The 18,053-nt window shown below is 37.0% G+C and overlaps 1 protein-coding gene across 1 annotated transcript; it reads right to left on the bottom strand.

The window, feature by feature from the left end:
* Positions 1-650: 650 nt before the first annotated feature.
* Positions 651-17,837, bottom strand: tmod4 (tropomodulin 4 (muscle)). The gene is made up of 10 exons (XM_038282454.1): positions 17,681-17,837; positions 12,579-12,734; positions 10,155-10,311; positions 9,148-9,267; positions 4,645-4,737; positions 4,383-4,513; positions 3,993-4,100; positions 3,079-3,222; positions 2,830-2,974; positions 651-1,045 (listed from the first exon to the last, which is right to left on the bottom strand). The coding sequence occupies exons 2-10, from the start codon at positions 12,678-12,680 to the stop codon at positions 1,023-1,025; spliced, it is 1,023 nt and encodes a 340-aa protein (XP_038138382.1). The 5' UTR covers positions 12,681-12,734; positions 17,681-17,837; the 3' UTR covers positions 651-1,022.
* Positions 17,838-18,053: the final 216 nt, after the last annotated feature.

The raw sequence follows: 18,053 nt of genomic DNA, 5'->3' as shown, positions 1-18,053 counted from the left end.
TGTCGCTTCCATTTAAATATGATTTTCTATGAGGCACATGGAAGATGCAGAGACATTGTGTCTTTATGAAAACCAAGCTGATCTAATATCTATTTTATACAAAGATTATAAAGAGGGAGGACATAAAAAAACATACCAGACAGGTTGTGCACGAACACACAAATGAAATCATCAGAAGTTAGCAGCTGGTTCTGTTTGTAAATCTCTGGGTTCACTAAAGGGCTGCTCTCTTGAAGTTGATTCTTATATTTGGAACAAGGTAACTCAAGCTCTCTTGGCTAAGTTATGTTTTGCTTCAGGGTCAAGAAAGGGAGGTTATGGTGCATAAAAATAGCTCTAAATGTAGGACCTAGTCATTGGATCAGGGAAGAGTTCAACGGATTAACATAAAGTGATTTCTTATGTAAGGCATTTATCCTAAATATTCTGCAATATTCTGATGTGTTCATATAATTTAAGTGTGAAATATAACAAGTATGACCATAAAAGTATCAGAACAAATACTGTTTGCCTCACATTTATAGATTATCCATCAGTTTAATCTGTTTCACTTGCATAAATTAAGATCGCCTAAAATGCATCTTTAATCATTTACATGTGTGCAACAATAAGAGAAACAAATTAAACTTGCCAAAAATGTAGAAAAGAAATACTCCAATAGATATTTTTATTGAAAATATTTACAGTTTCCCTCGCCACATAAAATTTAGCACCACAAAAGTGAAAAAAAAAAGTTTTCATGATCAAAAGATTGTCTGTGAAGATGTTGGTGATGAACAAACTGAATAAAAAAAGACGCTTCACATTTGATCACAGCATTTTATAATGAATTCAGCAGTAACTGAAACGAAATGGTTAAGCATGGATGTTAGACAAGGTTTCCACCGAACACAGTGACCCAGATTGATTTGGGATGATTCATTCCTCTCTGTCACACCCCTGATGGAGAACGCTGGTGCTTCGTTTTCTGCAGCAGTCCGTTTAGACTCCAGGGAGGGGGATGAATGTTTCTACTGTTTGCTTTATCTCAGTCTCTGCTGGCGAACTGTAAAAGAAAGAAATCTCAATTGATGTAAATGGAGTTTTTATTAATTATTTCTGCAGCAGCAATTCTAATCAAAAGTTATCAAAATAATTTTTTATTTTTGTTTCTTTTGTTGATTTGAATCATTTGTTAAGTAAGTGTTTAAACAAACTATAATTTAATTATGCATTTTCAACAATCTGCATTAATAATAAAGACATTGCTAGATCGGGTACTGGTGAAAATAGTCCTGATCCACTGGGGCAGATTTATTAAATCTGTTTCTATGATACATTTTTCGATTAAAAGTCACTTTAATAGCAGAAACCTTTACCCTTTTGTGGAAATCTGTCTTTAATAAATTAATAAATGTAATAAATAGACGCATTTATCTTTAGTAGGACTGATCATTGCAAAGTATCTTCACAGGTATTTCAAAAAAGAATTGATCAGACAGCTGCAGTGGATCCAGAATGCTGCTGGCAATATTCTCACCAAATCTAAAACATCAAAACACAACCTCCTAGTTTCAAAGACCTGCTCATATAATAGCCTTTCAGTACTCCTGTTAGGCTATAAATCACTGAATGGCTAAGATACATTACAGACTTGTTCTCAGAGGATCATCCACCCAGACCTCTCAGGTCTTCTGGATCAAGTTTGTTCTGCAGAACCAGAACCAAACATCGGGGAAGCTTTTATTTCTAATGTTCCAATAATCTGGAATAAACTCCCAGAAAACAGTTAAAGCACTGAAACCCAGACTTGTTTTAAATCAGGGTTAAAAGCATTTTCTTTATAGTGGCATTTGAATGTGCCTAATCTTAAACATTATTAGTTTAAGTTTTCAATCAAACTTATTGTAACTTTTTTTGTTTGTTTAAATATCACAGCAATGCACTTTTGAATTATATGGTTCTGTAATATATTCTATAATGAAACTTGCCTGGCCTTATGCCAATCTGAAGCTGTCTTTGGGGATATACGTGTTAAGATTTAGACATATACCTGCTTGTAGAAAAAGGTTTATGGCAGTCTCTCAGAAAATCAACAGTGATTATGATAAAATGAATCAAAACAGAGCTCTGATAATTAAAAAGTATCAGGATCTGAGTCAGAATTGGATGCAAGTAAAAACATTTTGATCGGTGCATCCTTATTTGCATTGGCAAAATTATGAATATGTAAAATGTATATATATATAATAAGCAATGTACCCACAACCCTTCCCAACTTGTCACTTTGTGTTTTGCATGACAGCCAAACGCTTTTTATAGCCATGAACAAGCTTGTGGCATTACTCTAGCTGTGGATTTGATCTCTCCCATTAGCAGAGCTTTTAGAGTTTATTTTAATTGTTTGGGTTCCTCTATCGAGTCACTTTTATGCATAGTCCAAACTTTTAGGTTTCAGGTCAGGAAAGTAGGCTAAAAGATTTATTAATTGAAATTTTGATGTTTTAAGAGTTACTGTGCTGTTAAGTTTTAATTTTCTGAGCTGTTAAATGAAAATGTATACATTCTCAGATGCACTGTGGTGGTAGCATCCATATATTTGCATTCATAAATCCAGTAAAACTATATTTATTCAAGCTGTTTGTTGTGTGATTAGTCCATCTTTAAGAAAGATGAATATGCATCAACAAAAACATAATCCACCCTATTATGAGATTATATAAGCTTCTAGCTGGAACTTACTCTTGCAAGAAAAGTTATTTAGAAGCTTTAGTATTTCTGCATTGATAAATTTTCGATAACTAAAAAAAAACCTTAACATTTATTCTGAACATAGTGGGCAGTACTCACTCATGTCGTTGTTTCTTGTGATAGCCATGGCCGCTCTGGCACGGGGACCCTGCTGGTTGAAGTGATAGCCGAACTTGAGGATACTGGAGTTGTTTTCCAACATGGAGGCAATCTCCATCTCAACTGTGTCGCCCAGTTTCTGCCTCTGTAGGAAAGAACAGCAATTCTTCTAAAAAAACAGCAGTCTATTTGTTTGTTTTACAGATATTGATTAGTCCAAACCTAAGTAGGAACACATCTGTTGTTTACCTGGTTGTCAATCTTGAGCTCTACCAGTGTAGCATTACTAGCCATGGCTTTAATGATGGCCATCATGCCATCTGAAGTGATGAAATTGGATTCAATGTTAAGACTCTGCAAGCTGGTGTTTTCCTGTAGCATCTCAGCACACGCCTGGTGACAGTTGCACACAAAGCAAAAAGTTACGTTTTGTAGTTATCCTTTAAATAAAAAAGGCATTTAATTTGAATTAAAATCTGCCTTTGGAGAAAAAAAAATGCATCTTAAATAAGAAAAACATCTCCATTATCTAATTTCAAGTGCGGTATATATATAATAACCCTATTTAAGGGGTCAAAATACTTGCTCTTTTAGCAGATCGTTTTACTTGCCTGCTAAAATGAAGGGAAAATGAACATATGTTAAGAATTTTCTTTACTTCATTTTAGACCAACTTATCTGGCTGAATATTTAGATTTTCTTATTTGATATTTTGTTTTATTATCTAACTAAATGTATTGTAATTTAGAGAATGCATAAACTACAAAAGCACTCGGAAAGCGCAGACATCTGCCAAGAAGCTAATTTCCCCTGATATATTGTGACTTCCATCTTAAGGTAATACCTGTATTCACAGAATCATTAAAAAAAAATCCCTGGATCCAGATGCTAATCTGCACCCTTGCCAAAACTGATTCATTTGTTGCCAGTCACAATACACACTTTTTTTGAAAATTTCAGCAAAATCCATTTATTATTTTTATAGTTATTTTGAAAACACACAAACCAATGCAGATGAAAATATAATCCAGTTCAGAGGTAAATATATGTATTTAAGTAGGAAATGTATCTGATTCAAAATAAATTTTAAGTATTAACGCCAGAATCTCAAATATGTCTATTTTTCTGCTATAGTTTTAGTTTAAAAACACTGATGTACTCACATAAGCCACAGGATCATTGCTACGGGTCGCAGCGATGCTCAGAACCTCCACATGGGAGTTCTCCTTCATTGCCTCAAAGACCTCCTTTAGAGTCGGGATAGGAATGTCCTGCAGGTCAAAAAGGTCTCCTTAGTAGTCGTGATATGAGTCAGGTTCAAAAAAAACATTAACTTTTCTTTAATTTATATATTTCATAGACCAATATATAATGTGTACTAGCAAGTGGTGAAAAGCCCATGAATGACAAACAAAAAATTCCAGAAGTAACTTAAAATTACTCTGAATTTAAGTTAGGTTTCTTTTGCAGGATTAAACACATATATTGAATTTCCCTAAAATTAAAGTCACACATTTTTGTTAATCTATATTTTAATGCACCATTGAAAGTACCTTGATGTTGTTAAGGTTGACCTCCGTCAGGGAGCTGTCATTGCTGATGATTCTCTCCAGGGTTTCCTCCACATTGGTGGTGTTTGGAGGTTCTTCGGGGAAGCTCTTGAACGGATCTGGTTTCACAACACCTGAATGTGATAAGGAAACACAAGAAATGCAAAGATACATAAATCTAGTTTATTTAACACTACTGAATTAATCTTCAGTGATTAGATACACGTTGAAAAGAAGCTGCATTTCTTAAATGTATATCACTCACTGTTGATCCCCTCTGTGTTGGCGATTGTGCCTGTGGTGCCCAGAGCATCGTAGTACTGCTTGTTGCTCATCAGAGTGTACATTCCAAGGATGGCTGCAAGTACAGGGAGCTGTGTCACTATTCAGATATAAATATCTTTACATTTGAATCAAATCACATGCCAGATCCTGCTTGTTGTCGGTATTTTATTTTTTAAGTCTGTGCTTCTACTGTGTACCTACACTTCAAATATGCCTGAAAACAAGTTTTTATTCAATGGTTTGCTGGCAAACCAGATTATTGTTTTCTTCTTTGCATTTAAAAGACTCTAAAGTCCATGTGCTTCATGATGAAATGTCTGTATCTCTGTCCTTCAAACAAAAGTACCGTTTGTTTTGTCTTAGTTAGGACTATGTGGTTGGCACAGATGTTAGCTCAAAGAGGTCCTGGGTTCTAACTCTGGCCCTGGAGTATTTCTCTTCATGGAGTCTGCATGTTCTCTCTCTCCATGTGTGGGTTCTCTCTGGGTATCCTTCCACGGTCAAAAAATATGAGTGTTAGGTTAATTGATTACACTAATTTTCTCTTAGTTAAGAGGCTGTGTGTTACATGCAAAACTGATTTAAAAACACTCAGCAAAAACCTTCATTTGAGAAGTTGTTATTTATAATATAAATTGTCCTATTACAATGATACAGCTAGATGGATATGCATCTAGATAAAGGAGCAGATGAAGACTCCTGAAATGCTGCAATGCTGAAAAACTGTGGCTGTGTGTTAAATGCAACAGTTGTTCCCATAAAAACAACAAATCACATTTGGGTTCAGAAATTCACCCACTTAAACACTGAAATGCAAAATATTTATAGGAACACATCACGCTGAGTATTTTCTTTAGTACAAGAAAATCTCAACAAAAAACTGGTAAACTGAAGTACCAGGATTTCCAAAAAAAATAAAATAAAACAATAGTGTTTCAATTTGAAATTGTTCTGTTACTCTGCCACAAACAGGCTTAAACTGAAAGGGAACCAGACTTTTGCTCAGAAGACGTTTCCACACCTATCCAGGAGTCTTTGTCAATACTGTTGGAAATCAAATAGCCACCCCTTGTTCTTCTGGATTGTTGGAGCCTTTTGTTGTGCATTGGCTATGTGATCAGTCTTTTGAATCATAAAACAAGTGCTTATGTAATTTATTTGTGATGAGTTCCATGACTAAGTTGTAAATGCTTGGAAGCTGAAAACGCAATCCTACCCCTCTGATCATTGATGGCTTTTCTCTCCTCACAAAGATGGCTTCCTTCACCCCTCTTTCAAACCATGTGTCTTCTCTGTCCAAAATCTGAACACTCTGGTGTTCCAAGGTGTGTCCTTGAACACCAGAGCTTCTGGCTCTCCTATGCTGTGCCATGCGTTTGTGTAATTGTTTGGTTTCTCCAACGTAATAGGCTGTGCAGTCCTCACTGCACTGGATCGCAAACACAACGCTGCTCACCTTAGGTTTGTGTGTTGTGCTAAACCAGTTTTTGTCTGAGTTTGTTGTGGGGTTTGAAATTCACTGGTATGTTTTGTTTGGAGTTTCTCAGAAATTCCATGCACATATGGAATTACAATGTTTTTGCGTCTCTTTGTTTTCTCCTCTGTGTTGCATGCAGTGTTTTTCTTCCTGCTAGTTGTTTTGGCCAACTTAACAAACGCCTAGTTTGGATAACAACATACTTAAAGTGACTTCCTAACATGTTTTTGTTCCTGTTGTTCCTCCTCTATAACTGAAGGAATATTGTCAGGCTGATAACTCAGAGTTCTGATCACAGAAAGTTTATGTTCCAGCGGATGATGTGAGTCAAAATGAAGGTATTGGTCTTTTGTGTAGGTTTCAGGGGTACACCTCAGTATTAAGACTTCCATTGTCTTTAATGTGCACAGCACAGTCCAGAAACGGTAACATGTTGTTCTTGACATTGTCTCTAGTAAACTTGATGTTAGTATCCAATGAGATGATGTGATTGGTGAATGCATCAACTTCCTATGTTTGGATTTTTAACCTGGTGTCATCCACGTTCTGAACGAGTGAGTTGGTTGTGTTCTCTTGTGGTTGTGTTCCGTGAGAGCTCTGCTCTCCACCTCCCCTACTGTATATAGATACCTGCAACAATGAGCGAAACTGGGGAGCCCATGGTGCATCCATGTTTCTGTCTGTAAAAGTTATCACTGTATTTGAACTGTTTGTTGATAAGCAGAGATGCAAGAGGTTACAATTCTGGTTAGGTGTTAAAGTGTTTCTGTCTTTCAAGGTTTCCTGTTCCAGTTCTGTCCTAACTGTGTTACTGCTTGTGATTCGGGAGTGCAGGTGAAGAGAGGTTACATCAAACAAAACAATGGTTTCACATAGAGAAAGTCTCAAATGCAGGACTTTGGAAATAAAGTCTGTGGAAACAAAATTGTTGCAAGATGTTTTGCAATAGTATTTGTCACTGAATTAATCCTGCTGACAATGGGCCTGAGGGGAAACCCTTCCTTGTGTATATTTGGAAGACCATATATGAATGGTATTGCCTCCCCTGGGTACAGTTTATAGTAGAGAGAGCGACAGATAGCTTTCTCTTTTTCCAGTTTTTGGAGATAGTCTTTTCTTTTTGTAGATGTTTGTAGACGGTAGTCGTTACCTGACATCCATGACCCAGATGACTGAGAATTTACGCAGGCATCTGTTACCCTCGTTTATGATATTGTTTTCGCTCAGCTGATAAATTTATCACAATCAACTATACAATTTTTACAATTATTACAAATTTTCTGACAAAATATATACAGACAGACAGACAGACAGACAGACAGACAGACAGACAGACAGACAGACAGACAGACAGACAGACAGACAGACAGACAGATAGATAGATAGATAGATAGATAGATAGATAGATAGATAGATAGATTACAAATACTAAAATAAATGAAATACATTCTGAACACGTTTAGTGGATTCTGGGATTCTAAGTCTGTTGTTATTAGAGTATGCCACCAGTAGGTGGCACACCCGTTTTTTTTTGTTGTTGTTTTTTTTTTTAACACACCAATCTGATCTCGAAGCCAACTGCTGTGACAGCACCCATCTACCCACCCACCAGCCTCATGACTTGGTGTGGGGAACCATGGGAACCTTGAGGGAAAGAGAACCCAGGGAGGGCAGCTGCTTGTTAAGGGGGTAGAGATTTATTTGACGGATGTAGGGGTGTTTCTAGCAATTAACACCCCCATGAAATCCGGCTTGACCCTTAAAATAATCCATGGTAGCTTTACAAAACAAAATGGGCTGCTAAACTGAAAAATAAAGTCAGATTATTAACAGTGTTTTTCTTAAAATAGGACTAAATTTAAAAGTCAACTTTACAGAATAACTTGTCTGATGCTGTCTGAGCTCAGAAAGGTAGTTCTGCTATATTTTTCATTTTCTACTGTAGCCCACACAAAGACTGACAGGAGCTAACTGAGATTTAATCCTGATCTGGATGCTGTCCAGGGTCAAACATGTGGCGGCTGTAACAGACCGATGGTGCTGGACAAACACACCTCACTGTTCTGCCTTTATGGATGCCTGCTCGCCTGACCGGATGTCAGAAGACTGTTGCTGTGTATTCAGCCTGCTCTGCCACTATCAATAAAATGAACTTCTTTAAGGATTCAGTTACTGTGTGGACAGAGTTAAACTCAACTGTTTCAAGCTTAATTCTGTGAATTTTTTCCTTTTCTATAAATTTTTCTATAAACTGCCAGTGTTTGAGCAGCCCTTTTCTCTTCAGCTGGCTATAAAGCTCTGTTCTGAAAAATCCTCTAGTGCACTTAGTAAAAGCTGGTGTTAAACCAACTGGAGACACATTCTGAATCCTAAACTTAAGTTTAACCATTCTTACCCTCAGGAAACATTGAAAACTGTGTCTTTTTTACACAGTGTCTTCCCACATGTCTGCTTCAGACAGATACAGTATCATTTCTCACACCGTCCTGAGATCCTCCCCACCCTTTCTTCAGTGGCCTCAAGCCAGGCTCATTTATTTTAGAGTTGCTGAGCCTGGGGAATTGGAACCTGCTGCATTTCTGGCGTCTGTTTGCTCGGGACAACTTTGCCATCTTAGTGTTGAGGGAAACAATTTGAAACCAACAGTAGAGACAACAGGCCTGCATGATTGAACTATGTGGGTCAGGGTGGCTGCAGTGAAAACAATGAGATCACGCCATGCATTGTATGCCATTATTACAGGTTGGTCAGCAGCTGCTGGTGGGGAAACTCAATTGGGAAAAAACACATTAAGGCAAAGAAAAATATAAACTTTTTTTGTTTGTATATCTTATAGAAGTGATTTTCTCTAGAAAAGCATATCATTCTAAACTCTTTGTTATCTAAAGCACTTTGGTTGGACATATTTTTTTTTAATTACTGTATTTTTATGACACTTTTATGGTATTTAACACATAATACTGCTATTCAGACTTTTTAGATTAAATATAACAATGGTCTTCTAACCTGCAATATCACACATCTCTGCATCTGTGGCATTTTTCAAAGCTTCTTCCAGCTCTGGCTCCAGCATCACCTGCTCATGCATGGGAATCTCCTTTGGCTTCTTAGGTACAAATGCCTTCCCTGAACACAAAAAAGAGAGGCAAAAATAGATGAGTATATGTATATATTTGCCCACACAAAAACACACACGTTTATGACATGTAGCAGTTAAAAACTATAGTAGTATAGAGTATAGAGAAACTATAGACTAGAATGTTTAATTTAACTCTATTATTTATGCACATGACGTTATTTCAAATGAGATTTTGCAGATGTTTTTAATATGGTTTAAATAAAACAATGTTGATGATAATTTTATTTGCAAAACTAAGTGTTTGGAAGCAGTTGTGAATCCTACACTGGATCCTATGAGGGACATTTTAGACAGAAAAAAATATGGAATTCTTACATTTAAGTTTCTGTTTAAATACATTATTTAAAACTAACATACAGTTCAGAGATGTCAGGTTTTGGGGGGGGGGGTCAATACATGCTGGGCAGCAGCTGTATAATGAACTTAGCCTCACAGGTCAGTGAGCGGCAAATCCCACACAGACCTGAATCAAAGAGCCCTGAACTTTGATGCACTGGTGCATTGCAGACTGCAATGCTGTGGATGTTTAAAAAAGATGAAAGAAGTCTTTGCTTTTTAGATTAAATCATGCTAGAGGTGAAGCGCTCTTTAAGTAGGCTAATATTTTTTCGAAGAGTTAGAATTTAATATTTTTTTGCATTTAATTTTACAACTTTTTATTTTGTTTCTGTAAATAAAAGAAATAGATTTTTGCACTCATCAAAAAATAGCTTCTATTTTCTGTATACCCTATATCTTTTACTCTTTGCTCTTTGTATGCCTCTATTAATCTTTTTTGTAACACTGTTTATGTATGTCAATTTATTTCTACTATAAGGGACCAATAAAACTTTTATCATCATCAACATTGCATAAAGAGCTAAGAGCAATCGACCTTTCTTTTGGCCAGTGAAGGGCACCAGGTCCTCCCTGTCAGGATGCTCCAGCGCCTGCTTCTCCAGGTGCTGCAGCAGGGCATCACGGTCAAATGGCCCTGTCGGACTCTTCTTCGTCTGGTCTCGCTGTCGCATTCCAGCTGGGAGCATAGCATTCTAGGAGATCCCAAGATCAGTTGATTAGAAATCAAGTTTTACAAGTTAACACAATTACTTAAAGGAAGCTGTGGCATCAAAGGTTTGGGTATCTGTTCTTTGAAGCAATCGAATGTTTGTTTGAGAATACTGATGAACAAATAAGTCCATGATGGCCAATTTACACACCAATCAAGTTATATAAAGCAGTGTAATACTTTAGAGTATGAATAATTTTTAACACAATACAGGTAAAAGCCAGTAAATTAGAATATTTTGAAAAACTTGATTTATTTCAGTAATTGCATTCAAAAGGTGTAACTTGTACATTATATTTATTCATTGCACACAGACTGATGCATTCAAATGTTTATTTCATTTAATTTTGATGATTTGAAGTGGCAACAAATGAAAATCCAAAATTCCGTGTGTCACAAAATTAGAATATTACTTAAGGCTAAGACAAAAAAGGGATTTTTAGAAATGTTGGCCAACTGAAAAGTATGAAAATGAAAAATATGAGCATGTACAATACTCAATACTTGGTTGGAGCTCCTTTTGCCTCAATTACGGCATTAATGCGGCATGGCATGGAGTCGAGTTTCTGGCACTGCTCAGGTGTTATGAGAGCCCAGGTTGCTCTGATAGTGGCCTTCAACTCTCCTGCATTTTTGGGTCTGGCATTCTGCTTCTTCCTTTTCACAATACCCCACAGATTTTCTATGGGGCTAAGGTCAGGGGAGTTGGCTGGCCAATTTAGAACAGAAATATCATGGTCCGTAAACCAGGCACGGGGAGATTTTGCTCTGTGTGCAGGCGCCAAGTCCTGTTGGAACCTGAAATCTCCATCTCCATAGAGCAGGTCAGCAGCAGGAAGCATGAAGTGCTCTAAAACTTGCTGGTAGATGGCTGCGTTGACCCTGGATCTCAGGAAACAGAGTGGACCGACACCAGCAGATGACATGGCACCCCAAACCATCACTGATGGTTGAAACTTTACACTATACTTCAGGCAACGTGGATCCTGTGCCTCTCCTGTCTTCCTCCAGACTCTGGGACCTCGATTTCCAAAGGAAACGTAAAATTTGCTTTCGTCAGAAAACAGGACTTTGGACCACTCAGCAGCAGTCCAGCTCTTTTTTTCCTTAGCCCAGGTGAGACGTTTCTTGGTCAACAGCGGCTTGACACGAGGTATGCGGCAGTTGAAACCCATGTCTTTCAAGCGTCTCTTGGTAGTGGATCTTGAAGCACTGACTCCAGCAGCTGTCCACTCATTGTGAATCTCCCCCACATTTTTGAATGGGTTTTTTTTTTTTCCCAATCTTGACTAGGGCGCGCTGATCCCTATCCCTTGTACACTTTTTCTGACCACAGTTTTTCCTTCCCTTTGCCTCTCTATTAATGGGTTTGGACACAGAGCTCTGAGAACAGCCAGCCTCTTCAGCAATAACCTTTTGTGTCTTTCCCTCCTTGTGCAATGTCTCGATGGTCGCCTTTTGGACAGCTGTCAAATCTGAAGTCTTCCCCATGTTTGTGTAGGCTTCAGAACTGGACTGAGAGACCATTTAAAGCCGTTTGCAGGTGTTTTGAGTTAATCAGCTGATTAGTTTGTGGCACCAGGTGTCTTCAAAATTTAACCCTTACACAATATTCTAATTTTGTTAGGTTTAGCATAAAAAAAAAATTAAAAAATCAATCCAAACCACCAAGATACTGTTTGTCCATCTACCTGACCTGACAATCAAGCAGAGATAGCAAAATTGGAGCAGCCAAGATGTCCAAGGTAACTGTGGATGAGCTGCTCAGGCTGTAAACTCTGACAACAATCGCTCTGCAAATTTGACTTTTTTTTTAATAAGAGCTTAAAAAACAAGGGATTTTAGAGAAAAAAGTAATGAAAAGCCTTGTATGCAGTTTGCCAAAAGTCATATAGGAGGTGATGCAGTAATGTAAATATTGGAGGAAAACTATCGATAACCCCAAAAACACCATTCCCAACATAGAGCATGGCAATAGCAGCTTTATTCTGTGGGGGTGCTTTATTTTAGCTGGTAAGATATGTTGAAATTTGTCAAAATGTGGAACAGTTCAAGGGTAACGAATATAATATAATATAAAAATGACAATATAATATAATAATTACAATATAATATAATATAATCATTTTTGTAATAATCATTTTGCATTGATTATGAAAAATCTGTCCTAATTTAGAGTTAGACCATCAGTCCCCTGTGGCTCCAGAGTGAGCGATCGATAACTGACCACATGGCAGGTTTACTCCATACCTCAGGGTCCATCTCCTGCAGTTCATACTCCAGCTGCTCCAGCTCTTCAGCGCTGAGGCCTTTGAGGATGGCATCCTCATCGATGTTCCTTGGGTCCGACATGGCTCACATACACTCACTCATACACACCGCTGCAACCCCCTGGATTTAAGGCCACTGTGTGGAAAGAAAGGAAAACTTAATAAAAATATTTCCCTAATGGCTTTCATATATTCGTAAGAATGTTAAATTCTTTGAAATGATAAACACTCAAAAACAGACTCAAGGATACATGTTACTGTTCTTGTTAAGCACGCAGCTCTCCCAAACTTATACCTGATAAAACTGTAAATCAGAAGCAAGGAAAACAGAGCTAACCAGCTGCTTAACTAGTATCATAAAAAAGTGATGCTGGTAATAACAGATGCATTTCAGGTAATCAAACAACAAAGACGAGAGCAGCTTTAAACTAAAACATATAAAACAGATGAACTAAACACTGATGCACTGGTACTGAAACATATGACACAAAGACAGCAGGGTCCTTGTAACATTAAACCCTTCGCTCACCACATAGCAACTAAGAATAGCAGAATGTAGAGAGGAGTGAAAAGAGCAATCCCTTATTTATCATTGACAAACACCCGCTCATACAGGAGCAGGCCCACCCAAAACATATCTGCAGACACTAATGCAGGACTTCTGTCACACAAATAAGGAGCAGATGGTTCATCGTTCAAAGGAAGAGTTTTAATTGAAGTATGCCATGTTCGGGTTTAAAGGGCCAATGTTTTCATCTTTGATCCAAATCTTCCTCAACTGTGAAAGAGAAGTAAAATCATCTTTGGCCAAAAAATACCATCAGAAAAGTTTAAATACCAAATAAAGAGAAATTCAGAAAGAGCTGAGCGGAAGAATGAACCCTTCAATTTACTGGTTCCCTCATCTTCTGACTTTTACATAGTGGATATGTGGTTCATGATATAAACTATGACATCCATTATGCATGTCAGGGTTGAATATCACACCCATCATGGTGATTTGATTCAGTATCAATTTCCTGACCCAACAATTCGATTATTTTCTATACTCAAGAATACACCACGATACGATTCAATTGTTTTTTTTGTTTGTTTTTTTGTTTTTTTTTTACCTTACAGGCTAAACAATGTTTCAAATTTTCAAATACATCAATGAAAACTGTAATATCGTAATGCATTTTATTTTAGAAACGACAGCAAATAACAGAAGTAGCAAAGTTGTTCCAGGAGCAAATGGATAAAAAGATGAAACCATGAATCGATGCTCTTTCGGACGTGTCGATGCATCGGACCGCCGCCGGTTGGATCGAGGCATGTATACAAAATGATCATTATTTACAGGTCTAATGCATGTGGAGCTGAAATTAAGCTTCTCTGTTGTATGAGCCTCAGCCAAAGATAAAAAAAAAACATTTTGGGGGGAGTTTAAAATAAAGCCATTGCTTCCTTATTTTGATGCCTCCTGATTTTCCAGATGCAACACACAGACCCAGAGCTCCCAGGTGGGAATATATGTCCATTCTCAACTGATAGAAATATATGGGGGGGTGTCCATAGGCACGGGTTTCCCTCCCAGGTCACTTATCAAAAATCTTACATGTGTAAAACCCAATGAATTGATAAAAGATAACACCAAATCAACTTGAATGGAGGGCTTTCGTTACAGTCCATGTGCTGTAAATGAACTAAGTGTAATAATTTAGAGTTGAACTCTAAAAGAAAATTTTGCCCCATTAGAAAAAAGTAAATTTATGTCGTGCTTGCTCAGTTTGAATTAAAGGATCGCAGACAGCAAAGGATCAGAGAAGCATAGCAACGGGTCTGGGAGCTTAGAGAACGAAGGGAAAGAAGCTGCTCTCTTCAAAAACAGCACAGGGTTGGTTTATCCTAAAACATGCTCTTATACCTGCTGAAACGGTGCCAGTCTTTAATTGAGGACACACTCACAAGGCTGTGCTTTAACAACCTTCATCTCTAACTGGGAAAAGTCATAAACCAAACAACAAAACTAACCTGTCTAAAAACAATCAGACCATTGCGTACGCATCATTAAAGTATTTAGTGCTAATAAATTCTCTCTGAGCTCATATTACATTGTCTTAGTGTCATGTTTGTGCTGTTTATTTTCATTCAAAAACAAATTATTAATGTTTTAGACAAGAAACATTCAGGGCCAAAAAAAAAGATACACAAAAACCTCAGAATCTAGTAATGAATTCAAATAAAGGTTGAGCAAGAACAAACTGGTGATAAAAACTGGTTGTTATTTGATAAAACTGGTTGTTATTTTGACCTCACTGCTCTGCTGGCTTCCCATCACTGCTGCTCTAATGTGTAAAGCCATCGACACAAACTCAGGATCCCAAGGTTAGGTGTTGAGGAAGATGGAGGTGATTCAAAGGACTTTCTGCAGTCACTTTTTTAAATAATGGAGCTTTTAAACCTCTCACTGTTGAACCATTAACTAAGACAGGAAGACCTTTTCTATAACAGTTTATGTAATTTCTGTGTGTTGACCTCTGACATGCATGGGATGGAACAAAGTAAAACCAGAGAATAATGAAATAGATATAATGTCATAAGGGGGAGATAATAAGAAACAATGCTTTACTGTGTCAATGACTAAATTCATCATTCACAGCAAAGCATTACAGTGGAAGAATGCTCACCTATTCTTCATGCAGGGTCTAACTGCATAAAGATGCATGAAGCGATTTCATTAGAGGAAACTTTTCTTAAAATTGAATTATTGCTGTTCCTTGTGTTACTGCACCAGTCCGCCTCACTGGAAACAGTCAGTGCAATACTGAATACTGACTTTTCCCCAGAAGCTCCAGTAGAGTTTCCAAATGAAATAAACAGGCTATGATCCAAGTTGTTTCTACACTGCAAAAACAATCCAGAAATAAGTAAAAAATGGCTTAAATTAAGTATATTTAGCCTTAATTTGAGCAGGTAAATAAGATGATTTGCCAATGGAATGAGTATTTTCACTCTTAAAATAAGATAGTTAGATAATATTTACTTGAAATAAGACGATAAAATAGTTTTTTCTTATTTTAAAAGGAAATTGTCTTGTTCCATTGGCAAAGTGTCTTACTTATCTCCTCAAATCAAGGAAAAACACACTTATTTTAAGAAAAAATAACTTATTGAGATTTATATTTTTTGCAGTGTACTTCTGTCTATTTTCCAGTTAAAACTCTTCTGCATCTACAAGCTCCTGCTTTGAGGTCGATTTGACTGAGACTGATAGTGGTAGTACAGTCTTATCAGTTACAAATACATTATATAAGGGTTAGGTACTGAAGAGGTAAGAGAAACAGGCATTTCTGACAGTTTCTGATTTTAATAAGAAAAAGGAAAAAAACTCAGACTCCTTTAAGACCTTTTAAAATATAAGAAATAACATACGTATTTGTCTTTATAAGAAGTGGAGAAAAGTCCTTGATATATAAGATGAATCTGAGATGTAATAAAAGAAGAATAATCAATTTAAGACACGTCTATAGGTTAATTTTCTATTGCACTTAAAAACCAACTGGAAACAATTTGTGCATCTATTGGTTTGATTGGATTCATTCTTCTCCAGATATCCTAAAACATGTGCTTACTTGCCATGAAAATTAACATACATCTTTGCATGTATACGGTTCAACTAGAACATTTACTTTCAATGACCGTTCTCATAGACTGTATCTGATTTCCAGATCTATATTAGACAGGCTCTAAAATGCAAACATATCAACTTTATAGCTGACTGATTTCTACAAGAAAGGTAAAGTAAGTAAAAATTGTTTCCCAACTTTTATGTTCCTATTAAATGTTTAAGATTTTCTCAAATATTTTTACAGAAAATAAATAATACAAAGATAATTTTGATGCACTTTTGAAAGCAAAAATTAATTGAAATGGAAAAAAATGTGTGTATTAAACACAGTAGCAGCTCCTCCTTGGCAATAGTTAACTATAATATTGTAAAGTTACATCTCTGATTTCATCCAGCTTGTTCTTTCATTTGAACCAATTACGTCTGTCTGTTGATCGCTGTCATTACTGAGGTTCAACCCTCACTAAAATGGTTGATGTTTCAAAGCACACCTTTACCCACTGCATCTGATTTACCTGTTTGTAGTTCGTTTTTATCAATTAATTTAATCTATAAATGTACTGAAAATGCCTGTTTTTGAACTTAATGGTTTGGATCTTCCTTTAAGAAATGAAAAAATGACAAATAAATGTTTTCTGCAAAAAATAAGATCAAATGTTTGAGGTTAAATTTCACACAGTGCGAGGATATATATACCTCAGTCAACATCTCAGTCATTTGAAATAATAAAATGTTTTTTACTCAACTCTGCTTTGATCATATTTCTTTTTCTTTCTTTTTTTATGCAATCGTAGCCAAATAAGAGTTTTTAAGAGCAAGGCTGGGGGCTCATTGAGCAGCAGACCTCTGTAAAGATCTCTCACCATTAGGGGGTCATCTTCTCCACGCCTTACCACCCGAGTGTAACATTCCAAATCAGCCCTCGGATTAATTTTAGCTTCACAAGTCAGCTCCTTTCAGTCGTGTCAATCCTCCCCAGCTTGGGTTGCTACTTGAGACTGTGTCAGAATACCATTTGGAGCCCCTTGAGAGCAGCTTTTAAAGGTTTTATTTGAGGAAAATAACCCAAAAGACAATCTGATCCAAGGAGAGAAACACAGATGTCAGCCAATAATGGAGCTTTACTGGATTTAACAAACTTTAGCTGTTCTCTCTCCAACCTACAGCTTCCAGAGACTCCAAAACATCTGTGACAAATCAGTCAAATAGGGATGGGAAGCTATCAGAAAGTCTACCTTGCAAAAGCTGAACTATTTTTTTAGCTTAAAATTAAACTACATTTAGCAGCAGGAACACTAAATAAAACTGAACAATAAAAATATTAAAACGACACACATACTTGTCCAGTTCTGGCTATAAGGACCCAAATCTTCTCAAAGTTGTCCAAACACAAATAGGAATCAATTAATTAATGGATCCCTGTGTAGCAAAGAACAAACAGCAGAGATAGGAGAAAAAAGCCTCCCACTTACCTTCACACAAGCACAGGGCTGAAGCCCCTCAGCAGGACAGAAGCTGAAGTTAAAGCAGGTTCCCTCTCTTTAGTTTTCCTCCCCCCTCCCTCTCCTGTTTCTCCTCTCATGGGTCAGGCTTCAGGGTTGCTATGCCTAGACGAGCTCACCAACAGCACTTTGAGAAGTCAGCATTTTATTATTTTGGCTGTGTGACAGAGGAGGGGGTGGTTGGGAGTCATGTAGAAGAGGGAGACAGGGAGAAGTGGAGCATGATCATCAGGCTTTCAATTATTGAAAGGAGTCAAGCAGATGAAGAAAGCCTGACATCTGCTGGATTGAGTAAGGATGCACACTAGAAAAAAAATGCAACCACAACAGCCTCCAAAATAAC

Source organism: Cyprinodon tularosa, unplaced genomic scaffold, assembly GCF_016077235.1.
Source record: "Cyprinodon tularosa strain WSP-4 unplaced genomic scaffold, ASM1607723v1 ctg183, whole genome shotgun sequence".
NCBI classification, from domain to species: Eukaryota; Metazoa; Chordata; class Actinopteri; order Cyprinodontiformes; family Cyprinodontidae; genus Cyprinodon; species Cyprinodon tularosa.
The sequence above is the reverse complement of the archived record's forward strand: the minus strand, read 5'-3'. Positions and strand labels throughout refer to the sequence as shown.